The 25,968-nt window shown below is 36.1% G+C and overlaps 3 protein-coding genes across 3 annotated transcripts; all 3 read right to left on the bottom strand.

The window, feature by feature from the left end:
• Positions 1 to 5,443: 5,443 nt before the first annotated feature.
• Positions 5,444 to 8,708, bottom strand: LOC117299464 (beta-1,3-galactosyltransferase 5-like). Its single transcript, XM_033783002.1, has 2 exons — positions 8,637 to 8,708; positions 5,444 to 6,883 (listed from the first exon to the last, which is right to left on the bottom strand). The coding sequence occupies exon 2, from the start codon at positions 6,849 to 6,851 to the stop codon at positions 5,784 to 5,786; it is 1,068 nt and encodes a 355-aa protein (XP_033638893.1). The 5' UTR covers positions 6,852 to 6,883; positions 8,637 to 8,708; the 3' UTR covers positions 5,444 to 5,783.
• Positions 8,709 to 12,561: 3,853 nt separating this feature from the next.
• On the bottom strand, positions 12,562 to 13,664 carry LOC117299623 (beta-1,3-galactosyltransferase 5-like). Its single transcript, XM_033783172.1, has one exon. It carries the CDS (start codon positions 13,662 to 13,664, stop codon positions 12,567 to 12,569), a length of 1,098 nt encoding a protein of 365 aa, XP_033639063.1. The 3' UTR covers positions 12,562 to 12,566.
• A 10,182-nt stretch (positions 13,665 to 23,846) lies between these two features.
• Positions 23,847 to 24,704, bottom strand: LOC117299620 (hyphally regulated cell wall protein 1-like). The gene is made up of 2 exons (XM_033783170.1): positions 24,635 to 24,704; positions 23,847 to 24,424 (listed from the first exon to the last, which is right to left on the bottom strand). Exons 1-2 carry the CDS (start codon positions 24,702 to 24,704, stop codon positions 23,847 to 23,849), a joined length of 648 nt encoding a protein of 215 aa, XP_033639061.1.
• Between the last annotated feature and the right edge of the window lie 1,264 nt (positions 24,705 to 25,968).

The following is a 25,968-nucleotide window of genomic DNA, read 5'->3' as shown; positions in this document are numbered from 1 at the left end:
TTGTTAAAACCATCAAATTTTGCTGAAAAATGCAACAAGGCTATAGTCTTGTGTAATTATCAAATTCTGGTTAAAATTATCAAATTTTGCTGAAAAACGCATCAAGGCTAAAGTCTTGTGTAATTATCAAATTGTGGTTAATATTATCAAATTTTGCTGAGAAATGCAACAAGTCTTGTGTAATTATCAAATTTCGCTGAAAATGCAACAAGGCTATAGTCTTGTGTAATTATCAAATTTTGGTTAATTTTATCAAATTTTGCTGAAAAATGCAACAAGTCTTGTGTAATTATCAAATTTCGCTGAAAAATGCAACAAGGCTATAGTCTTGTGTAATAATCGAATTTTGGTTAAAATTATCAAATATTGCTGAAAAATGCAACAAGGCTATAGTCTTGTGTGATTATCAAATTTTGGTTAAACTATCAAATTTTGCTGAAAAATGCAACAAGGTGTAATTATCGAAATTTTTTTAAAATTATCAAATAATGCAAAAATGCAACAAGGCTTATAGTCTTGTGTAATTATCAAATTTTGCTATTAATGCAACAAGGCTATAGTCTTGTAAGATTATCCAGATTTGGTTAAGATTGTCAAATTTTGCTGAAAAAATGCAACAAGGCTATAGTCTTCTCTAATTATCAAATTTTGCTAAAAAAGGAAAAAGGCTATAGTCTTGTTTAATTATCAAATTTTGGTTAAAATTATCAAATTTTGCTGAAAAACGCATCAAGGCTATAGTCTTGCGTCATTATCAAATTTTGATTAATATTATCAAATTTTGCTGAAAAATGCAACAAGTCTTTTGTAATTATTGAATTTTGGTTAAAATTATCGAATTTTGGTTAAAATTATCAAATATTGCTGAAAAATTGCAACAAGGCTATAGTCTTGTGTCATTATCAATTTTGGTTAAAATTACCAAATTTTGCTGAAAAATCCGACAAGGCTATAGTCTTGTGTAACTATCGAATTTTGGTTAAAATTACCAAATATTGCTGAAAAAATGCTATAGTCTTGTGTAATTATCAAATTTTGGTTAAAATTATCAAATATTGCTGAAAAACGCATCAAGGCTATAGTCTTGTGTAATTATCAAATTTTGTTTAATATTATCAAATTTTGCTGAAAAATGCAACAAGTCTTGTGTAATTATCAAATTTCGCTGAAAAATGCATCAAGGCTATAATCTTGTGTAACTATCGAATTTTAGTTAAAATTATCAAATTTTGCTGAAAAATGCAACAAGGCTAATTATCAAATTCTGGATAAAATTATCAAATTTTGCTGAGAAATGCAACAAGTCTTGTGTTATTATCAAATTTCGCTGAAAAATGCATCAAGGATATAGTCTTGTGTAATTATCGAATTTTTGTTAAAATTATCAAATATTGCTGAAAAATGCATCAAGGATATAGTCTTGTGTAACTATCAAATTTTTGTTAAAACCATCAAATTTTGCTGAAAAATGCAACAAGGCTATAGTCTTGTGTAATTATCAAATTCTGGTTAAAATTATCAAATTTTGCTGAAAAACGCATCAAGGCTAAAGTCTTGTGTAATTATCAAATTGTGGTTAATATTATCAAATTTTGCTGAGAAATGCAACAAGTCTTGTGTAATTATCAAATTTCGCTGAAAAATGCAACAAGGCTATAGTCTTGTGTAATTATCAAATTTTGGTTAATTTTATCAAATTTTGCTGAAAAATGCAACAAGTCTTGTGTAATTATCAAATTTCGCTGAAAAATGCAACAAGGCTATAGTCTTGTGTAATAATCGAATTTTGGTTAAAATTATCAAATATTGCTGAAAAATGCAACAAGGCTATAGTCTTGTGTGATTATCAAATTTTGGTTAAACTATCAAATTTTGCTGAAAAATGCAACAAGGTGTAATTATCGAAATTTTGTTAAAATTATCAAATAATGCAAAAATGCAACAAGGCTTATAGTCTTGTGTAATTATCAAATTTTGCTATTAATGCAACAAGGCTATAGTCTTGTAAGATTATCCAGATTTGGTTAAGATTGTCAAATTTTGCTGAAAAAATGCAACAAGGCTATAGTCTTCTCTAATTATCAAATTTTGCTAAAAAAGGAAAAAGGCTATAGTCTTGTTTAATTATCAAATTTTGGTTAAAATTATCAAATTTTGCTGAAAAACGCATCAAGGCTATAGTCTTGTGTCATTATCAAATTTTGATTAATATTATCAAATTTTGCTGAAAAATGCAACAAGTCTTTTGTAATTATTGAATTTTGGTTAAAATTATCGAATTTTGGTTAAAATTATCAAATATTGCTGAAAAATTGCAACAAGGCTATAGTCTTGTGTCATTATCAAATTTTGGTTAAAATTACCAAATTTTGCTGAAAAATCCAACAAGGCTATAGTCTTGTGTAACTATCGAATTTTGGTTAAAATTACCAAATATTGCTGAAAAAATGCTATAGTCTTGTGTAATTATCAAATTTTGGTTAAAATTATCAAATATTGCTGAAAAACGCATCAAGGCTATAGTCTTGTGTAATTATCAAATTTTGTTTAATATTATCAAATTTTGCTGAAAAATGCATCAAGGCTATAATCTTGTGTAACTATCGAATTTTGGTTAAAATTATCAAATATTGCTGAAAAATGCAACAAGGCTATAGTCTTGTGTGATTATCAAATTTTGGTTAAACTATCAAATTTTGCTGAAAAATGCAACAAGGTGTAATTATCGAAATTTTGTTAAAATTATCAAATAATGCAAAAATGCAACAAGGCTTATAGTCTTGTGTAATTATCAAATTTTGCTATTAATGCAACAAGGCTATAGTCTTGTAAGATTATCCAGATTTGGTTAAGATTGTCAAATTTTGCTGAAAAAATGCAACAAGGCTATAGTCTTCTCTAATTATCAAATTTTGCTAAAAAAGGAAAAAGGCTATAGTCTTGTTTAATTATCAAATTTTGGTTAAAATTATCAAATTTTGCTGAAAAACGCATCAAGGCTATAGTCTTGTGTCATTATCAAATTTTGATTAATATTATCAAATTTTGCTGAAAAATGCAACAAGTCTTTTGTAATTATTGAATTTTGGTTAAAATTATCGAATTTTGGTTAAAATTATCAAATATTGCTGAAAAATTGCAACAAGGCTATAGTCTTGTGTCATTATCAAATTTTGGTTAAAATTACCAAATTTTGCTGAAAAATCCAACAAGGCTATAGTCTTGTGTAACTATCGAATTTTGGTTAAAATTACCAAATATTGCTGAAAAAATGCTATAGTCTTGTGTAATTATCAAATTTTGGTTAAAATTATCAAATATTGCTGAAAAACGCATCAAGGCTATAGTCTTGTGTAATTATCAAATTTTGTTTAATATTATCAAATTTTGCTGAAAAATGCAACAAGTCTTGTGTAATTATCAAATTTCGCTGAAAAATGCATCAAGGCTATAATCTTGTGTAACTATCGAATTTTAGTTAAAATTATCAAATATTGCTGAAAAAATGTTATAGTCTTGTGTAATTATCAAATTTTGCTTAAAATTATCAAATTTTGCTGAAAAATGCCAACAAGAGTATAGTTTTATGTAATTTTCAAATTTTGCTGTAAAATGCAGCAAGGCTATAGTCTTGTAAGATTATCAAATTTTGGTTTATATTATCAAATTTTGCTGAAAATTGTGTAATTATCAAACTTTGTCTAATTCTTGCTAAATAATGCAACAAAGCTAAATTGTTATTAATATTATAACATTTTGCTGAAAATGTAACAAGGCTATGTGTAATTTTAAAAAAATTTGCACAAAAATGCAACAAGAATAAAGTTTGGTGTAATTATAAAATTTTGCTGAAAATGCAACAAGGCTTGTGTATTATCAATTTGTTTGTTAAAATTATCAACTATTGCTGAAAAATTGCCTTGTGTAACTATAAATTTTGCTAAAAATGCAAAAAGGCTATAGCCTTGTAAAATTGTCATTTTTTGCCGGAAAATGTATTGAGGCCTTCTGTAATAATCAATTTTCTACCGAAAATGAAACAAGGAAGAAACGTCTAAACGTCTTTTTGCTGAAAATGCCTTGTGTAATCATCAAATGTTGGCTAAAGATTCAACATGGCTGTAGCCAAAACAAGGCAAACAAGCTTTACATTGTAGCCTTGCATACAAAATTGTAAAAAAAAGTAAAATTCACAAAAGGTTAGTTGAGCAGTTTCATCAAATTTTGGGGGAAAATTGAGAAAGTCACAAAGGGTAATCATACTTTAAAATGTTTTTATAAACTGTTGACCTATTATTGTAAAACTCACTAAGGTTTCAATAAAATTCTGTCACAAATTAAACAAATCATAACACAGAGGTACATAAGATTCATTTAGTATTCACATAAGATTCAGGCAGTGGACACTAAAATGGTAATTACTCAAAATAATTATCACCATTAAATTCACTTGGTAACGAGTAATGGGAGAGGTTGATAGTATGAAACATTGTGAGGGACGGCTCCATCTGAAGTGACGTAGTTTTCGAGAAAGAAGTAATTTTCCACGAATTTGATTTCGAGACCTCAAGTTTAGAATTTGAGGTCTCGAAATTAAGCATCTGAAAGCACACAACTTCGTCTGACATGGGTGTGTTTTTTTTCTTTCATAGTTATCTCGCAACTCCGACGACCAATTGAGCTAAAAGAATTCACCGGTTTGTTAATTATATGCATATGTTGAGATTCACTAAGTGAGAAGACGGGTCTTTGACAATTACCAATAATGTCCACTGTCTTTACGTATTATAAATCTATAATGTAAGTACATGCTATTTATTATAGACATTATGCATTGACGTCATCCAGCCGCCATCTTAGAGGAAAAACGGTGAGGAAACAATTGAGACGCACGGATTTGTACGCGCGGCGCACAGTATTGGCCAATGAACAACCTCCTTTTGACCTATAGGTGAGGGCGCCCTACTGAAATGACGTCACGTGCATAAGGTCTATTGTACAGGAAATATAATCAGAGAATCGCCAGATCTGTTTCCGAGTCACATTTATTTATTCTTCTGTATTGTCTCGTATCTGTTTATGTCCGTTTTATTTAAGTGTTTAGGACGGGCTGGCCTTTACAGCCATCCCGCCCAATGGATCGAAACTCAAACAATAAAATACAATTTACACGTTTCTTGTTGAACGTAGCCACACAAAACTGGGTGTTTTATTCAAAGGCAGTAGACACTATTGGTTATTAGTCAAAATAGTTATTAGCGTAAAACCTTACTTTGTTACAAGTGATGGGAGAGGTTGATAGTAAACAAATATTGAGTGGCTCAGAGTGGAAAGGGAGGAATATTATCGCAAAGTAAAATTTGGAATGTTCCATTTCACGAGGCGAAGGCGAAGTTTTATGAAATTCTGGCAAAAAAATAGAAAATCACAAAGGGTAATCATAATCAACAAAAAATTACAAAAAATGCAACAATCACAAGGGGTAGGTAGCCTAGCAGTTTCATCAATTTTTAGTTTCAAAAATTGTATAGTTCACATGGGGTTAGTCCAGCGGTTTCGACAAATATAATGTTTTAAAAAAAATATTGAAAATCGCTTGCAGTTTTATCAAATGTGGGCCAAATAATTGTTTCAAAGGGAAAACTCTCTGCTGAACAAAAATACAAAACAAGAGCTTGAACTCAGTGCTCTTAATATCCGTTCGGTCACGATACCTTAAATTGTTTTTAAAATCATCAGTTAATCTCTAAGATTGAAGTTGGATGATGCCAACGCCTAACGGTCTAATTAATAAAGATACTTTTAGATACATTCTTCCATATTTCTGATAATGTTGGATTTGGTTCATTTTGATGTGCCACGTGTGTTGCTATCCCTCCCTTTATAGCGTTTAGTATAGCTGAAGTATTATTAAGTTTCGGGTAATCTTCAAAATGTTTCCCGCTCAACGGTTCGATTCCAATCTTCTTCATAACGATGCCGACGAACACGTCATCCCAGGGTAAGTACGTCACTTGCGAAGACGCATTGAAGATAAGCCCTGGCAAGTCACCTGACATGACGTAGGCAGGCCCATTTAAATATGGCGGATAATATTTGTCAGGGTACATTTCCACTGGCGTGTGCCACTTGGCGTCCTTTTTACGGAACGGTTTGGCATTCTCTATTAAGTGCCCAATTGCGAATCTCTCCCGCGGGGAAGTCTCCAATAACGTCACGAGGTTGTACACATTCACAAACATGTCAGAGTCTAAGTTCATGACGTAGGTGGCGTTTGGGCATTTAAGCCCCGCCCACTTTAACCCCATCAACACCTTTAAGGTCATATTTTTATAAGAATCTATAAAGTCGCCCTGGATGATGTCCCCGTACTCTGCGATCTCGTCTTCGACTAGACTCCTCTCAAGGATGTTACTCGGCAAGGCTATTAAAAACTTCACCAATATTGGTTTGTCCTTGTGAAATTTGACCTTACCCCATGTCTTCCGAATAAGAATTCTATCTTTGATTTCCTTGGGTCGGCATGCAACCAAAATGAGTAGAAACACATTGCCTTTAGTGGGATAGACACTTTCGCATCCGGGAGATTTGCTGATAACTTTGAATGAATATGGATGCTCAACCTCCTTTTGTATTGCGTCATGCTTGACTATAGTGGTGGTGCTGTTCAATGATGGCCGTACATCACTCAACATTAGGGCTCGAGAGGCTAACTCTTCAACCTCGGCCTCAAATTTCACTTCCCAGTATTTTAATTCCCGTGCCCAGTCCGTTACGAAGAGAATCAAGACATTCGCAGTAGTGCAGAAAAGAACTAGAAGTGCCACCATTGTGAAATTCAACTTCGCCATGGTAAGGTGTTTGGTAGAGGTCAGAGGTTACTCTAAAGGAATGTCAAGGGGAAAAAATGACAAATTACAAAATGATGGATAAAGTATGGATTAACTGCCTTGCGCGTGACGTCATTTCCGCTTTAAAAACGTAGTAATATTGCGCACATATTCAACCTGCAGGGTGTTCAAGACGCATGCCTGTAGCTGTGAGTTTAAATGTATCGGACACTACTGTAATTGCTTTAAAAAAACTGTAAGCGTAGAACTTATTTGGTAACAACAAAATGAAGAGCTGTTGATTTGTATTTGTGTATTTTTCAAGGAATTAATTTGAAATGAGACTTGAATACACGATATCCAGTTGCAAATTTATGAGGTCAAACTTTTGGCGTTTTAGAAAATCATCCAAAAGTCTAGGGCCTATGTTTATGTTCATATAATTTGTTAAATTTTCGAATAAACAATAGGTTGCTCATATTATTTATAATATAGGTTTTCTTGGTCATATTCAGAAATGAGCAGTCAGTTTCATTTTCATGCGTTCGAATTAAAGCTGTTTTGCCTCTACAGTAGTTACTGCGTTTCAAATTCAGAATTCGGCCATTCAATTTCGTTTTGAGTTGAGTCAAATCCCTTTAGTACTCTGTTCAATTTAGCGTAGCGTCATTCTTTTTCGTGACACACACGCCTCAAGAAGCGTCTGCGAATTTGAATGCTGCTTTGGTGAATTGTTAAATTGAATGATTATTAAAATATTTTGTTAAATCGAATGGCGCAACATTACAATTGACTAATCAAAAACGAAATCGAATGACCCATTTTTAGTAGCATTCGTTTTCGCGCGAAAAAGAATAGCTTGGTGGTTAAATTGGCCGCTCATTTGTCGAAATTGACCGAGAAAACCTATCAGTATTTATTGGAGCTTGTTTTCAAAACATCAGTGAACATGCACATAGCACAGTACTTCCACAATACATCACAGAGTCTCTAAATTTTAAACTTGACTGGAATGGTCTCCGCTCCACCCAGAATCATAACAATCCCTCGCACTCACAAATGGGCAGGGGACCGGTCCTTTTCAGTCGCTGGTGCCCGATGCTGGATCTCTCCCTACCAAATCATATTCGAAACGCCAACATAGTCCAGACACTCAAGAGTAAATTAAAAACACATCTACTCTCTTCTCGCTCATAAACATACTTTTTCGTAGCTCTCTTATACCAGCGCATTGAATCTTGTAAAATGCGCTTATAAGTCTTGTTTATTATTATTGATAATCATGTTTGTTGCTGATGTTTGTTGTTGAATAAACGGAGTAGTATAACTCCACATCAAGAGAAAACAAATAGTATGCACAGTGGGATACGAAATGTCCCTTAGAGACCGTTTGTTGGTAATCTTTGTCAAACCTAAATACGTTAAAGGCAGTGGACACTATTGGTAATTACTCAAAATCATTACTTGTCAACGAGTAATGGGAAGAGGTTGGTAGTATAAAACAAGTAACGTACTTTTCGAGAAAGAAGTAATTTTCCACGAATTTGATTTCGAGACCTCAGAATTAAATTTGGAGGTCTCGAAATCAAGCATCTGAAATCACACAACTTCGTGTGAAAAGGATGTTTTGTTCTCTCTCATTATTATCACGCAACTTCGACGACCGATTGAGCTCAAATTTCCTCAAGATTTTTGTTGTTGTGCATATTATGTTGAGATACACCGAGTGAGAAGACTGGTCTTCGACAATTACCAATAGTGTTCACTGTCTTTAACTACAAATTATATGAATAACATAAAAAATACCTGCAGCAACGATCGCTGGACTATACAAATCCTGCATTACACCGACCTGTCTGCGTGTTTATGACCCTCTCACGTATAAACCTAAACACGTATGCACAGACCAAATCACGCTACCAACACACGTTTGTATTAAAAACAGCTGTATTAACTTGAAACAATACTATTGATTTGTATTTCCTTAAAATATTGATTAGTCGGTCAAACATAAAGAGTTGCAGTAACGGTTGCAAAGGGATAAATTGATTAAAATGGATCAATGCAAATCTGCGTCCATTGTGATTGTGTTTGTGACGTCAGTGGTTTGAACAACCTAGTTTTGCCGACTCCATTGTTACACGGTCAAGTTCAAGGGTAGATTACTTAAAAATTGCGTTGCGTTATAATCTGATTTATATTATAATCTGTTTTACGTAAACACCATTTGGGGCCTCTACACAAACAGCAAAAAGTGCTGAGAGTTGTAGCCGTTATGATAGGGCCCAATTTCATAGAGCTTCTACGCAGATAATTATGCTAAGCACCTTTCTGCTCAGCAGAAATAAGCAGAGTACCAGTCACAAATAGTACATGTGACATGGTGATTTGATTGGTAACCTTATTCTGGTAAGCATAATTTTGTGGTGCTTAGCAAATTTTGTGCTTATGCAGCTCTTTTAATTTGGGGCCATGAAGAAACAGCGCCCAATTTCATAGTGCTGCTTAACGGTCAGCACATTTGTGTGCTTACTGTAGAAGAGACAAAATTAATGCTAAGGTTAAAGGGTATATGTACTTTTTCCTAACAAAAAACACAATGTCCACAGATTTACATTAAATTTACACGGTTTGAAGATTATGGTAGTAGAAAGCTTCCATTGAAATTTTACTTACTGAGGTGCTGTAGTTTTGAGAAATGAGTAAAAGTAATAATTTTCGTCTCAGTTTAAGCATGTAAAAACGTATTAACCAGTTATGCTATGGTTTTGGTATAATATCATAACTGGTTAAGGGGATTTTACATGCTAAAATCATTTTGGTCTCAGGGGACGAAAATGATTTTGTGACTTGTTTTACTCATACAGCACCTCAGTCAGTAATATTTGAAGAGAAGCTTTCCACTATCAATATCTTCAAACCCTGTAAGTTTAATGTAAATCTGTGGACATTTTGAAAAAGTACCAAAATCCTTTAAAGCGTATTTACATGTTAGCGAGAACATCTGGCGCGTTTACAATTGATTTGTATTACACGTCATTAACCTCCGTGCACTAAGCACTGAAATGTTAGCATGCCTTTTTGAGCTTACGGTGAGCAGTATGGGATTCACGCTGTGAGCACAAACTCGGCCGTTAAGCAGCTCTATAAAATCTGGCCCAGCAGTGTACCAACCCTAGATTTCTCCATAAAATATTAAAGGCAGTGAACACTTTACTGGTAATTATTTAAAATCATTATTAGCATAAAACCCAAATTGGTAACAAGTAATGGGGAGCTGTTGATAGTTATATAAAACACTGTGAGAAACAGTTCCCTCTGAAGTATCGTGGTTTTCGAGAAAGAAGTAATTCTCCACGAATTTGATTTCGAGACCTCAGAATTAGATCTTGAGGTCCCGAAATCAAGCATCTGAAAGCACACAACTTCGTGTGACAAGGGTGTTTTTTCTTTTATTATTATCTCGCAACTTTGACTACCAATTGAGCTCAACTTTTCACAGGTTTGTTATTTAATGCATATGTTGAAATACACCAAGCGCGAAGACTGGTCTTTGACAATTACCAATAGTGTCCAATAATAAATTAACAAATAAATTAAATAATTACAATTCATTTTCAACGGTAACATTTTTGTTTTCTCTTCAAATTATGTATAAAGCTATGTTTAAAGAATGCACATTTCGGTACAATTTTGACTATACCAACAACGATTTCTTTCTTTGAAGTGAACTAGTCTATAATTGCACCTCGTGTTTATTCGATGCACTCAATTTTGCAATCAATGTTTGTAAAACATAAATGTTGACTTGGCATCATAGCAATTAAATGATCACGTTGCCTTGGATCGGTCGAGTTGGTCTTTGAAAAGCGTTTGAAACCGTTTGTTTGACAATGATTAGAAAGATATGTTAATGTAGAGTATAATGATCCACACAAGTATCACTCAAAATTGCACGGTTTTCCTTTTACCTCGTCGACAAACACGGTCGGCCATTTATGGAAGTCAAAATGTTTCACTCCAATGAATGGCCGACCGTGTTAGTTCTCAAAGTAAAAAGAAAACCTCACCATTTCGAGGCATAGTGTTGATCATTGTATACTACTTTTAAAACATCTTTCTAACCATATTATGCATTTATATAACAAACGGTTAAAAACTCTTTTCAAACACCAACTCGACCGATCCAAGGCAACGTGTTCCTTTAATACAAAATGCAAATTCTTCAAACATAAAACACAAACTTCTGTTTAATATTTAGGAGTGGGTCCGATGGCAGTCGTGTACATTCATGTTCGGGGCCATGTAAAAACGAGTTCAAGGGTCGATTTCACAAAGAGTTATAGCCTTGCTCAAGGCAGTCGAATTATTCACTCCGAAAAAAGACCGCCGCTGTATAAAAACCCACCCGTATTCACTGTGCGTAACATCGCACGACACGATGCCCCCGTACACTATCCGCATGCGTCGGCCGTAAGGCCGACAGCCTTGTAGGGTCTGTGTTGAAGCCACTGACCTCATTACTATAATTAGCGAAGAGTTCCCACGGTCAGCTCATTACCATAATGCCCGCGAAAGACGAAACATGTCTACATCACACACCATCACCACGGACGCTCAGCGAGCATGATAGGCGTGCGTGATTGGACTTCAAAATGAATAATTCATTTGCCTCACATCCTGTGTTGTCTGATAGGTCTGACGAAAGATATACATGTTCATGGTCTGCATACAAGCATATCCGAGAGAGCCCCCCCCCCCCCACACCCCCAATTTTTTCCACTTGTGGAAATTTTTTAATACAACACATTAAACCCGGAAGTTACAGACCCGACAAGGCTGTCGGCCTGACGGCCTCCGCATGCGGTTAGTGGTACGAGTGCGGATGACTTTTGTGCACAGTAGTCGTACGATGTGACAATGTGTATACGGGTGGGTCATGCGGTGTGATCGCACGCACCACGCACAGGGTATAATACGGGTGGGTTTACAGCGGCGTCTTTTCGGAGCGAATAATGCGACTGCCTTGAGCAAGGCTAAAAGAGTTAGGACTAACTTAGGACTTGTCCTAGAATATACTAAAAACCGTAGGATAGTCCTAAGTTAGGACGAGTAACTCGTCCTAAGTCGGGATAAGATTAGTCTTAACTCTTTGAGAAATCACCCTCAAGACATCTAGCTGAAAAGAACCGTTTAGGACAGGTTTTGTAAAATGCATTGTGCGATTATTATTATTATTTGTTATTATTTCATGTTTATGTGAAGCGTCTTGTGCGTCTTTTTAGGCGCATTCTGCGCTATATAAGACGTTTTTAGCATTATTTATATTGTTTGACATCGATGTATCGGGGGAAAAAAAACATATAACAACTTTAAAGTATCTTTAAGCTGATATTTGTATTTTAATTATGATCTTTAATAATCTATTAACTAATTTAAAGTCGTAGCTCACACAAGTAATTATACACAAAGTTGTTATTCATTGGTACCAAGAGTGATGTACCATAAATAATTTGTTGCTCAATTAAAAACTGACAAATCATGACAATTAAAAAAAAAATAATAATAATAATAATAATTTACAGCGTCTGAGGTTACATGTTTTACAAACCGCTTAAACTCAGACCGCTGCTGGAATTTAACAGGTTTCTTGTCTCGAAATCACGCTTAACAAAATGATTGCACGCCACTATGTAACACTATCCAGAGTGTTGACAAGAGTATGCTTAATAACAATCAATTGGGATTCACACTCCTCGAAATATTGTTCCATATATCCACGAAAACTGGTTCTTCCTTTCGCTGGTGTCTTATATACGTTGCTATTCCATTACTTATTGTGTTAAATACTTCAGAAGTGTGTTTCAAATTTGGATAATCTTCAAAATGGTTCCCTGCCAACGGAGTCACGTTAATCCTTTTCATGACTAGTCCAATAAAGACGTCATCCCAAGGTATGTACCGCACATGTACAGACTCATTAAATATGCGCGCTGGAAGGTCACCTGACATGACGTAGGCAGGTCCATTTAAATATGGCGGGTACGATGGTTCGGGGTACATTTCAACTGGTGTGTACCATTTCGAGTACCTTTTACGTATTGGTCTCGTGGACGCCTTAAGGACACCTTTTGCGAATCTCACACGTGGGGAAGTCTCCAATAACGTCACAAGGTTGTACACGTTCACGAACATGTCAGAGTCCAAGTTCATGACGTAGGTGGCGTTTGGGCATTTAAGCCCCGCCCACTTCAACCCAAGCAACACCTTTAAGGTCATATTTTTATAAGAATCAAAAAAGTCCCCTTGAATGATGTCTCCATATTCTGCAGTCTCTTTTTGAATTACATTCTCCTCATTTAGCGTGTGCGGTAAACCAACTAGAAATCTCACCAAAATGGATTTTCCCTTGTGAACTTTGACCTTTCCCCATGTCCTCCGAATCAGACTTCTATCCTTTACTTCTTTATGACGACATGCAACAAGAACCACTAGGAATACATTGCCGTACGGTGGAGATACAATCCTACATTCAGTTGGACTACGTACAAGTTTAAACGGGTATGGATTTATGACCTCATCACTGTATAGAGGCCCATGTTCGTTTGTGTCTTTCTTGATGAGTCGTTCGGTCACAAGAGGGCGCTGTGGTGGGATTTTATGTTCACCTTTATCTTCTTTGTTTCGTTTTACAGAGTCATTCTGCAGACCTTTGAGATCCAACTTCGGTTGTACATCAAACGTTGAGCTTTTTATGAACAGGTTACGTGGTCTCTCTCGGCCCGTCTTAACATTCTCTAACTCTTTAAACTCCATCTCAAATAGAGACTCCATTTCACCAAGTTCGCTCGAGCAGTCAGTTAATGAAATAATCACGAAATTTGAAACGACGAATGCGAGAAGCAGCGTGAATAAATAAACGAATTCGCTTTTTGTAAGCATGATGTTGGTGGGTGATGTAGACAAATCAGACCCTGTGGACAAACAACATTGCACCAATTAATTTTTTCAACTCATTTCCATGATGCTTCACCAAAACAAACCGTACCGGCTTTGTTTCCAACAATTTCGACACTATTCATTGTTAATACATTTAGGACATTGGTACGTCAAAAAGTGAATTCCGCGTTGAAAAGATGTGTTTTTAGTTGTTGAAATGGGTCAAAGAAACGGATGATTTAACTAGTGCAGGCAATTTATTCCATAGACGAGGGGCAGCATGTGAGAAAGATCGGTCTCCCCATGAATGATTGGATATGAGCTCAATAAGGAGGCTAGAAAACAAATCAACCAACAAACAAACAAAGAAACAAACAGACAGACAGACAGACAGACAGACAGACAGACAGACAGACAGACAGACAGACAGACAGACAGACAGACAGACAGACAGACAGACAGACAGACAGACAGACAGACAGGCAGACAGACAGACAGACAGACAGACAGACAGACAGACAGACAGACAGACAGACAGACAGACAGGCAGGCAGGCAGGCAGGCAGGCAGGCAGGCAGGCAGGCAAACAAACAAACAAACAAACAAACAAACAAACAAACAAACAAACAAACAAACAAACAAACAAACAAACAAACAAACAAACAAACAAACAAACAAACAAACAAACAAACAAACAAACAAACAAACAAACAAACAAACACACACACAAACACACACACAAACAAACAAACAAACAAACAACAAACAAACAAACAAACAAACAAACAAACAAACAAACAAACAAACAAACAAACAAACAAACAAACAAACAAACAAACAAACAAACAAACAAACAAACAAACAAACAAACAAACAAACAAACAAACAAACAAACAAACAAACAAACAAACACACACACACACAAATAAACAAACAAACAAACAAACAAACAAACAAACAAACACTACATTCAATAAACTAAAAAATTAACAAGGCTAAGCATTAATCGAAATAATAACTTCAGAAACATACCCTTTACCATAGCAAACTCTGACTCAAATCTTCAAAATTGACATCAGACAACTGCACATCTCGTTCAATTGCAAAGATATTCCCACGTTGTGTTTAATAATTATACTGGTAATAAATTAACTTGAATCCAAATTGTTGAGCAGTCTAAATGCAGGCACCATCTGTTTACAATAGACCTCATAATATTGATCTCTTTGTAAATATTTCTATAAAACGCTGAGAATATACACGTAGTTAGGAGAGAACAATACTCTATTGTTAAACCAACGTGGGCACAACGACATGTGCACATTCAACACACCCCAGATTTGTGTAGATTTAGTTTATAATTGTGTGTTGCAGAATGCTGCTATGGTGACTGTTTTCCTAAACACACATTTAAAAGGGTTCAGGTACTTTTTGTAGGAAAAAAAAAAAACACGATATCCACAGACTAACACAGTTTGAAGATGATGATGGTAGAAAGGTTTCCTTATAGGGTCTATGTAACTTTTGTAGGACAAAAAACACAATGTCCATAGATTTACACTAAACTTACACAGTTTGAAGATAATGATAGTAGAAAGCTTCCCTGAAAATATTACGTGCTGAGGTGCTGTAGTTTTTGGGAAATGAGTAAAACAATGTCATGAAAATAGTTTTCGTCTCATGAGACAAAAATGACTTTAATCATTTACAAACGTAATTTCATGACATTGTTTTACTCATTTCTCAAAAACTACAGCACCTCAGTAAGTGACATTTGAAGGGAAGCTTTCCACTATCATTATTTTCAAACCCTGTTATTTTAATGTAAATCTATGGACATTTTGAAAAGGTACCCAAATCCTTTAAAATTGTACCAGCTGATGTGCTGTGGTTATTTAAAAACGAGCAAAAGAATGTAATGACGTCATCAGGTGTTAAATGGCACAGTTTTTTAAATGTTTATATTTAGTTTTTAGAGGGGGACAGAATCTCGGCAACCGATAGACAGAATTCCCCGGGACACCGTCTCTCACAATGTGTTTTACTATCAACAGCTCTCCATTACTCGTTATCTAGTAAGTTTTGTTCTGCTAACAACTATTATTTTGAGTAATTACATAAGTTATAGTGTCCAGTGGCTTGAACGACACTGGACACTATTGGTAATTGTCAAAGTCCAGTCTTCTCACTTAGTGTATCTCAACATATGCATACACTCACAAACTTGTACAAATTTGAGCTCAATCGGTCGTCGAAGTTGCGAGATAGTAATGACAGAAAAACACCCTTGTCACACGTGCTTCATTTCGAGACCTCGCATTCGAAATCTGAGGTATCGACATCAAATTCATGGGAAATTACATCTTTCTCGAAAACTACGTGACTTCAAAGGGAGCCGTTTCTCACAATGTTTTATACTATCAACCTCTCCCCATTCCTCATTACCAAGCCACGTTTTATGCTAATAACTATTTTGAGTAATTACCATTAGTGTCCAGGCCCTTTAATGTTTAATGTTTGCTGAAATATTTTTCCACATTTCCACGAGTACCGGATTCGACGTCACCTGATGTCCCACGTGAGTTGCTATTCCTCTTCTTATGGCACCGAGTACCGCTTGGGGGCGCTTTAGATTTGCTTTATCTTCAAAATGTCTTCCTCTCACTGGTGAGACTTTAATCTTCTTCATAACGAGGCCAATGAAGACGTCATCCCAAGGTATGTACCGCACATGTACAGACTCATTAAATATGCGCACTGGAAGGTCACCTGACATGACGTAGGCAGGTCCATTTAAATATGGCGGGTACGATGGTTCGGGGTACATGTCCACTGGTGTGTACCATTTCGAGTGTCTGTGACGTAATGGTCGTGAAAAGGGTTTTAGGTTACCCTTTGCAAACTCCACACGTGGGGAATCCGTTAGCAGGGTCACGAGGTTGTACACGTTCACAAACATGTCAGAGTCCAAGTTCATGACGTAGGTGGCGTTTGGGCACTTAAGCCCCGCCCACTTCAACCCAAGCAACACCTTTAAGGTCATATTTTTATAAGAATCAAAAAAGTCCCCTTGAATGATGTCTCCATATTCTGCAGTCTCTTTTTGAATCACATTCTCCTCATTTAGCGTGTGCGGTAAACCAACTAGAAATCTCACCAAAATGGATTTTCCCTCGTGAACTTTGACCTTTCCCCATGTCTTTCGAATCAGTATTCTATCTTCGATTTCTTTATGACGACATGCAACAAGAACCACTAGGAATACATTGCCGTACGGTGGAGATACAATCCCACATTCAGCTGGACTCCGTACAAGTTTAAACGGGTATGGATTTATGACGTCATCACTGTATAGAGGCCCAGGTTTTATCGGCAGCTTCTTTTGGTCTTTCTTTATGACAAGTTCCGTCGCAAGAGGACCCTTTATGGGAAGTTTGTTGTGAACTTTGTCTCCGTTGTACTGTATTGAGTTATTCTGCGCATTATTCAGATCCGATTTTGGTTTCACATCTAACTCGGAACGTTCAACTGTGGCCTTCTGATGTTCGGATTGGTTCTGCTGAGTTTTAAGTTTCGATGTTGGTTCTTCTAACTTTGATTGTTCAACTGTGTCCTTTTCCTGTTTCGAGTTGTTCTGCAGAGTTTGCAGTTCTGTAGCTGCCTTCAAGTCTAAATTGGATCGTTCAGCTTTGTCATTGTGTTGTTTGGAACTATTCTGCAGACCTTTTGGTTCTGGTTTTGGTTGAACATCTAACTTTGGCCGTTCATCTGTGTCGTCCTTGTGTTGAAAGGTTTTCAATTCCGATGTTGGTTTTACTTCCAGCTTAGGTCGTTCAGCTTTGTCCGTGTTCTGTTTTGAATTATTCTGTAGAGTTTGCAGGTCCGAATCTGCCTTCACTTCTAGCTTGGAGCGATCATCTGTGTCCTTACGTTGTTTGAAACTATTCTGCAGACTTGTTGGTTCCGATCCTAATCTTAGGCGTTCATCTGTGTCGTTCTTGTGTAGTAAGGTTTGGTTCTGCAGAGTTTTCAGTTCCGAGGTAGGTTTAACTTCTAAATTTAAGTGTTCAACTGTGTCCTTTTGCTCTCTTGAATTGGTCTGCAGACTTTTTAGTTCCGATTTCGGTTTTACTTCCTTGGAGCGTTCAACTTTATCATTTTGTTCTTTGGAACTGTTCTGCAGACTTATTGGTTCCGACTTCGATTTTACATCGCTGACATTGCTGTGTCGGTGAGAACTAATCTTCATACTTTTCAGATAAGGTTTCGGTTTGGAGCGATCAATCGACCAGTGATTTGATGAAATTAAGAATATGTTTGACACAACGAAGGCAAGAACCATTGTTGACAAACAAATGTTGTGCCTTTTAGTCACCATGTTGAGCAGTGTGTATTCCAGTCAAAGCAGAATATTTATGCTGACACTGTGGATAAATAATAATGATGATTGTAAAGACTTATTATGAGCAGTCAAATTCATTTTCATGCGCTCGAATTAAAGCTGGTTTGCCTTTTTACTGCGTTTCAAATTCAGAATTCGGCCATTCAATCTCGTTTTGAGTCGAGTCAAATGCCTTTAGCCCTTAAATTTAGCGTATCGTCATTCTTGTTCGTGACACACACGCACAATTTTTTACCCTTTCGGTAATGTTTGTATAAAAGTACAAGCTCCCATTGGGAACAATAATCGGCTCTCGAATATTTTTTTGTAAGGATAAAATGGACACAATAGCTTTCCAAGGCTTTTATCTGACTCTATATAACAAATATTAGAGAGTCAGATAAAGGCCTTGAAAAGCTATTGTGTCAATTTTATCCTTACAAAAAAATATTAGAGAGCCGATTATTGTTCCCAATGGGAGCTTGTACTTTTATACAAACATTACTGAAAGGGTACAAAATTGTGCATAAATATTAAGCTATCTGTTAAAAATTGAACTACGATTCCAGTTGTTTACTGCAAGAATTTTGAAAAATTGGTTTTCAGAAACTCGGGCGGTGCAGGGACTAGAGGGTTAAATTGAATAAACATTTTGGTAAATCGAATGACGCAACATTACATTTTACTAATCATAAAACGAAATCGAATGACCCTTTTTTGTAGCATTCGATTTCGCGCGAAATAGAATAGGTTTGTGGTTAAATTGGCTGTTCATTTGCCGAAATTGACCGAGAAAACCTGTATTATAATATAATAATAAAACATAACAGTGGCTTCTTATAGCCGCCATTCAGTGACGTCACTGTCGCTGTTACATCTAGCATTTGGTCCTGCAAGGTTTTGGGGACTACGTGTAAACTACGATACGGGATCTGAAGCACCATGTAATGGTTAACATTGTGCTGTGGTGCAAAATGCAGCCGATCCAACCCGCAGAAATACAGGGACAATTATTTTCTCTTGTAGGAAAGTGCACTGGCTTAGCTTAAAGGAACACGTTGCTTTTGGTCGGCCGAGTTGGTCTTTGAAAAGTGTTTGTAAGCGTTTGTTATAAAAAGCATATGGTTAGAAAGATGTTTTAAAAGTATAATACAATGATCTACACAAATATGGCTCGAAATTGCGTGGTTTTCTTTTTACCTCGTTGACGAACACGGTCGGCCATTTATGGGAGTCAACATTTTGACTCCCATAAATGGCCGACCGTGATAGTTCGCGACGTAAAAGGAAAACCGTGCAGTTTTTAGTGATACTTGTGTGGATCATTATATTCTACTTTAAAAAAAACATCTTTCTAACCATATGCATTTCATAACAAGCGGTTTCAAACGCTTTTCATAGACCAACTCGTCCGATCCAAGGCAACGTGTTCCTTTAAAGCCGTTGGACACTTTCGGATGAACAAACAAAAAAAGTTCACAGATTTACAAATAACCTACAGGGCTTACAGAAGGTAATGGTGAAAGACTTCTCTTGAAATATTATTCCATTAAATGCTTTACTTTTTGAGAAAACATTAAAACAATTATCAATTCTCGATATCGAGAATTACGGATTTATTTTAAACACAATGTTATGACACGGCGAAACGTGCGTAAACAAGGGAGGGTTTTCCCCGTTATTTTCTCCCAACTCCGATGACCGATTGAGCCAAAATTTCACAGGTTTGTTATTTGTTTATATAAGTTGTGATAAACGAAGTGTGGGTCTTTGGAAAATACTGTTTACCGAAAGTTTCCAATGGCATTAAAGGAACATTACAGAATTGCTTTTGCTATAACAAGACATTTGCTGGCAGTGTAAGCACTATATGTTATCCACCATATACACAAACTATAACAAACCTGTAAAAGTTGGGGATTGATCGGCCATCCGGGTCACGAGAAAATAGTGAAAAATAGATTACACATTTTGCATGACATTGATGCCCCCCCCCAAAAAAAAAAAAAAATAATAATAATAATATTGTTTTTATGTTTTCTCAAAAAGTAAAGCATTTCATGTAATAATATTTAAAGAGAAGTCTTTCACTATTACCTTCTGTTAATCCTGTAAGTTATCTGTAAATCTGTGAAGTTTTTTTTTCTGTTCCGAAAGTGTGCAATGGTTATAGCATTCTAATGATTGCTTGAACTTACCTTTAAAAGAAACGCTCAGCATTACGTCTCTATATTGACAAGGTATCAAGGTGTAAAGGCTTGTTTCCACAGTATAACAATTGCAGGCATTAAAATACATCAGACATGAACTGCTCATGAAATACAACTTCTCCTAAAGTAGGCCTATACACTTGCAAAGATAATTGTATGTTCCAATACACTAGTTTAAAATAACTCGAGTCAAAATATTTGAGCAATCTGAATGCATCAAACATCTGGTATTAAAATACCTCATATATTGATCGTTTGGTGGATTACGCCTTTCATAGTAATGCCTATAACGTGTTATGGTTTGATTGATTTCATTGATTGCCATTTGCCCACCACGTGAATAAACTTTTGATAGTGAGAAGAAGAAAGAAAAAAAAACAGACCCCCCAAAAAATGAATTTCTTAAATGTTTTTCTGTATTTCTTACTTGGTGTATCCCAACATATGAATAAGTTAACAAACCTTTGGAAATGTCGATTGAAGACACTGGACACAATTGGTACCTGTCAAAGACCAGTCTTCTCACTTGGTGTTTCTTAACATATGCATACAATGACAAACCTGTGAAAATTTGAGCTCAACTTGGTCGTCGAAGCTGCGAGATAACTGTGAAAGAAAAAGCACCATTGTCACACGAGGTTGCATGCTTTAAGATGTTTGCCTTCAATCAAGACCTCAAAATCTTATGAGGTCGCAAAATCAAATTCGTGAGAAATGTCTTCTTTCTTGAAAACTACGTCACTTCAGAGGGAGCCGTTTCTCACAATGTTTTATACTATCAACCTCTCCCCATTACTCGTTACCAAGTAAGGTTTTATGCTAAGAATTATTTTGAGTTATTACTAATATATTGACCAATGCCTTTAATGATAGTTTGTCTTGTTGTAAACCGCCTAACAGGAGCATTTTTAATGTATTTGGCGCTATATAAAGTGTTTAATATTGAAATAAATATTATTTATTGTAAGCTTAAATTTAGGACAGTTTGTCTCAAGGCCCTATACGTGTTGATATCTCGTTTTCAACTTGATTAACACTTGAAACACAAGTCCTCAAGATTTTAATTATTACGAACCTTCAAGTGATAAAAAAATGTTGGTATCTACAAGCGAAGTATAAACTGCTTTTATCGTATGGGCCACTTGTGAGGTGTTGAGTATAAAATGCAGGCCTAAGCTGTGAGCAAAATAGCAAGGTATCAACAATTATCAACTGTGCAGTGTTGAAGATTATATCAAGCGAAATGCGTGCCGTTGCCTTTGTGCTGGTTTTGTTGGGGGTCGGCGCCTCGTCCCGACCTCTGCTGAGGGTAGGCTAAAATTATTTTGTCCACATATTTTTTATTTATTAAGACACTGAATACCTTTGATAACTGTCAAAGAGCAATATTCTCACTTGGTGTATCACAACATAACGGAACAAAACTGTGGAAATTTTGACTCACATGGTCATCGAAGTGTACGTTTTTGTGTAAATTGTCCTTGTCTATAGGGAAGAGGTAAACAAGCTTTTGCTTCTTCTTTTTCCTACATGTTAACGTCAAACTAGTTTTTATTTATTGTTCATTAATTGGATTAAGTTTTCCTTAGTACTGGTTATTATATGTTTTCTGAACAATGTTATCACACCGTATTGATTGATGTTGACATGAAATAAATGTATCTGAAATGAATGAAGTTACACAAGAATAAAGAAAGAAAAAAACGCTCTTGCTCAATTACTTTGTATGGTTTGACATGCACAAGGCTTCGGGTCGAAGTATTTTAATATTTGAATGGGACAGTACCTCTTTCTCACAAACTACGCTTACTTCATAGGCAGCAGTTTCTCACAATGTTTTATACTATCAACAGCTCTCCACGGCTCGCTTGCTTACAATTAATTTGAATAATAATCAAAAGTGTACTGTGTCTTCAATGTTCATAGAATCCTCACGCTGCTGAATGGAAATGTATACCTTGGTTATCGGATTGTTTGATTGTTTTAAATATTTACAAACGTATATAAATTGCGATAATTATAACTAACCGGTGGAAACAGCTGCGTTAGCGAAAAATAAGCCAATCAAACAAAAATTATGCTTACCAATTAAAGACATTGGACACTTTTGGTAAAATAATGTCAAAAACTAGTCTTCGTGTATCTCAATAAATATGCATAAAATAACAAACCTGTGAAAATTTGAGCTCAATCGGTCGTCGAAGGTTCGAGATATTAATGAAAGAAAAAACACCCTTGTCGCACCATGGTCACATGAAGTTGTGTGCTTTCAGATGCTTGATTCCAAGACCTCACATTCTAAATCTGAGGTCTCGAAATCAAATTCGCAAAAAAATTACTTCTTTCTCGAAAACTACGTCACTTCAGGGGGAGCTGTTTCTCACAATGTTTTATACTATCAACCTCTCCCCATTACTCGTAATCAAGAAAGGTTTTATGATAATACTTATTTTGAGTAATTACCAATAGTGTTCACTGCCTTTAAATGTTACCACCCATATGACCTATACAATGTATGGCTGGTACGCTGCTCATGATCAGCAGCTTTGTGAAACAAGGCCCGGGTGGGAAGACAGCTTCACTATAAAATTAAAGGGAAAGGTTGGTTTGGATCGGGCGAGTTGGTCTATGAAAGGTGTTTTAAAACCGTTTGGTATGAAATGCATTTGGTTAGAAAGATGTTTTAAAAGTAGAATATAATGATCCACACGAATATGCCTTGAAACTGCAAGGTTTTCATTTTACTTTGCGACTTAAGTCGGTCGGCCATTTTGCGGAGTGGGAAATTTGAAACCACAAAATGGCATGCCGTGTTAGTTCACGACGCTCAAGGGAAACCGTGCAATTTCGAGAAATGTTTGTGTGCATCATTAAATTCTACTTTCAAAAACATATTTCCAACCAATGCATTTCCAAAACAAACGTTGTTCAAGACGCTTTTCATGGACCAACTCGCCCGATCCAAGGCAACGTGTCCTTTTTAAAGGCAGTGTACACTATTGGTAACTACTCAAACTAATTATTATCATAAAACCTCGGTAACGAGTAATAGGGAGAGGTTGATAGTATAAAACATTGTGAGAAACGGCTCCCTCTGAAGTGACGTAGTTTTCGAGCAAGAAGTAATTTTCCACAAATTTGATTTTGAGACCTCAAGTTTCGAATTTGAGGTCTCGAAATCAAGCATCTGAAAGCACACAACTTTGTGTGACCAGGGTGTTTTTTTCTTACATTATTATCTCGCAACTTCGATGACCAATTGAGCTCCAATTTTCACAGGTTTGTTCTTTATGCAAATGTTGAGATACACCAAGTGAGAAGACTGGTCTTTGACAATTACCAATAGTGTACACTGTCTTTAATAAAGAAAACGACTTGTTTTTGTTATGGATTCTAAACCTTTTTTTTCACATTTGGCCAGCAGGATCCATCTCTCTTTGAGTCAGATGGAGATCCGGTTCCAGCTCTCTGTAATTTGGAGCCAAATCAAAATCCTCCTGCTTGCTCCGGAGTGCAGTCGGGTCCAAATCCATGGTGTAATGTTCGCTCTCGTTTGAAGTCTGGCGAAGATCTGGTTCCATCTTTCAAGGAGTCTGGAGAACCTGATGAAGATCCGGTTCCATCTTTCAGGAAGTCTGAAGAACCTGATGAAGATCCGGTTCCATCTTTCAGGAAGTCTGAAGAACCTGATGAAGATCCGGTTCCATCTTTCAGGAAGTCTGAAGAACCTGATGAAGATCCGGTTCCATCTTTCAGGAAGTCTGAAGAACCTGATGAAGATTCGGGTCCATCTTTCAGGAGGTCTGAAGAACCTGATGAAGATCCGGTTTCATCTTTTAGGAGGTCTGAAGAACCTGATGAAGATCCGGTTCCATCTTTCAGGAAGTCTGAAGAACCTGATGAAGATCCGATTCCATCTTTCAGGAACTCTGAAGAACCTGATGAAGATCCGGGTCCATCTTTCAGGAGTTCTGAAGAACCTGATGAAGATCCGGTTCCATCTTTAAAGAAGGCTGAAGAAACCGAGGAAGATCCGGTTCCATCTTTCAGGAAGTCTGAAGAACCTGATGAAGATCCGGTTCCATCTTTCAATTAGTCTAAAGAACCTGATGAAGATCCGGTTCCATCTTTCAAGAAGTCTAAAGAACCTGATGAAGATCCGGTTCCATCTTTCAAGAAGGCTGAAGAACCCGAGGAAGATCCGGTTCCATCTTTCAGGAAGTCTGAAGAACCTGATGAAGATCCGGTTCCATCTTTGAATTAGTCTAAAGAACCTGATGAAGATCCGGTTCCATCTTTCAAGAAGTCTAAAGAACCTGATGAACCTCCAGTTCCATCTTTCATGAAGTCTGGTTATTTCGTCTGGTTTTTTTTATGTTTCTTATCTCAATAATTAATCTTTAAGTTTAACTATTAGGCTCGTTTTACATGGTGTTGGGGATTTTGTTCACATGATGAAACTCTCAACAAATAAAAAGAAGGAACCGTATATTGGGGGGAAAAAAACGAAAAACAGTGCGTTACACACAACATATTAATCTAATATGTCTGTAGTACACATATCAAGGTAGTTTACTCGCTGGATGTTTTGTAACATAGACCGGTCCACTGTCTCGGGGGAATTTTCATATTGACTTGTACTCGTTGAACACACCCGATGATCCCACCTGCATGCAAATATGAATGGGTTTTGTTTTAAAGGGTGTTGGTACTTTGAACACAATGTCCACAGATTTACACTAAACTTAAATAGTTTGAAGATAATGATAGTGGGAAGCCTCCCTTCAAATAATTACTTGCTGAGGTGCTGTAGTTTTTGAGAAATAAGAAAGAAGACAAAAAGTCACAACGATAATTATATTAATTATTTTTCATGTAAAAACGTAGTAACCAGTTATGGTATGTTATGGTAAAAGAATTGTTCGTTTTTACATGCTAAAACTGAGACTAAAAGAATTTCGTGACGCTGTTTTACTCTTCTCAAAAACTACAGCACCTCATCAGGAGTAATATTTTAAGGGAAGCTTTCTACTACCATTATCTTCAAACTATTTTAGTTCAATGTAAATCTGTGGACATTGTGTAAAAAGTACCCAGACACTTTAACGTCCTAAATGGACGCATGCGTACATTGAGTAGTTTATTTAGAGTTCAGACGGTATCAGTTAATTTCAGAAACTTTTCTGTAAGATTTCACGAACTGCTTCTTGAAAATAAATGAACAGAACGCCCATCAGGGCGTGACATAACACAACGAACGAATGCAGTCATTGTATGTGATTATAATAGATAATCTATTTTCGAAACAAAAGGAACAGCATGTAGGCTTACTACATTTGGTCGGGAATCTTCCATGAGTTTATTGCAAGTCCACCGTGTATCAATAACGAGGAATAATAGGGATAAAGACTATTAAAGGCACTGGACACTATTGGTAATTACTCAACAAAAGTAACTCCACATACCATAGCATGACAACACTGAATTTTACAGCGCCAGGAGCGTCACTGAGTGACGGATACGAACGCTATTACGAAGCCAATGTTAATTATTACTACCATTACAAACAAAACTGCTCTTTCTTGCCGGTTAGACCGTAGTTAGACTA

Source organism: Asterias rubens, chromosome 14 (genome assembly GCF_902459465.1).
Source record: "Asterias rubens chromosome 14, eAstRub1.3, whole genome shotgun sequence".
NCBI lineage: Eukaryota > Metazoa > Echinodermata > Asteroidea > Forcipulatida > Asteriidae > Asterias > Asterias rubens.
This window is presented reverse-complemented; position numbering and strand designations above follow the sequence as displayed.

Bases quoted from the DNA above. Each gene is read 5' to 3' on its own strand.
- LOC117299620 (XM_033783170.1), bottom strand. From the start codon at position 24,704: ATGAAAGATGGAACTGGAGGTTCATCAGGTTCTTTAGACTTCTTGAAA. The intron at 24,425-24,634 runs GTTCTTTAGACT...GATCTTCATCAG, and splicing joins TGGAACCGGATCTTCATCAG to GTTCTTCAGACTTCCTGAAA.
- LOC117299623 (XM_033783172.1), bottom strand. From the start codon at position 13,664: ATGGAGTCTCTATTTGAGATGGAGTTTAAAGAGTTAGAGAATGTTAAG.
- LOC117299464 (XM_033783002.1), bottom strand. From the start codon at position 6,851: ATGGCGAAGTTGAATTTCACAATGGTGGCACTTCTAGTTCTTTTCTGC.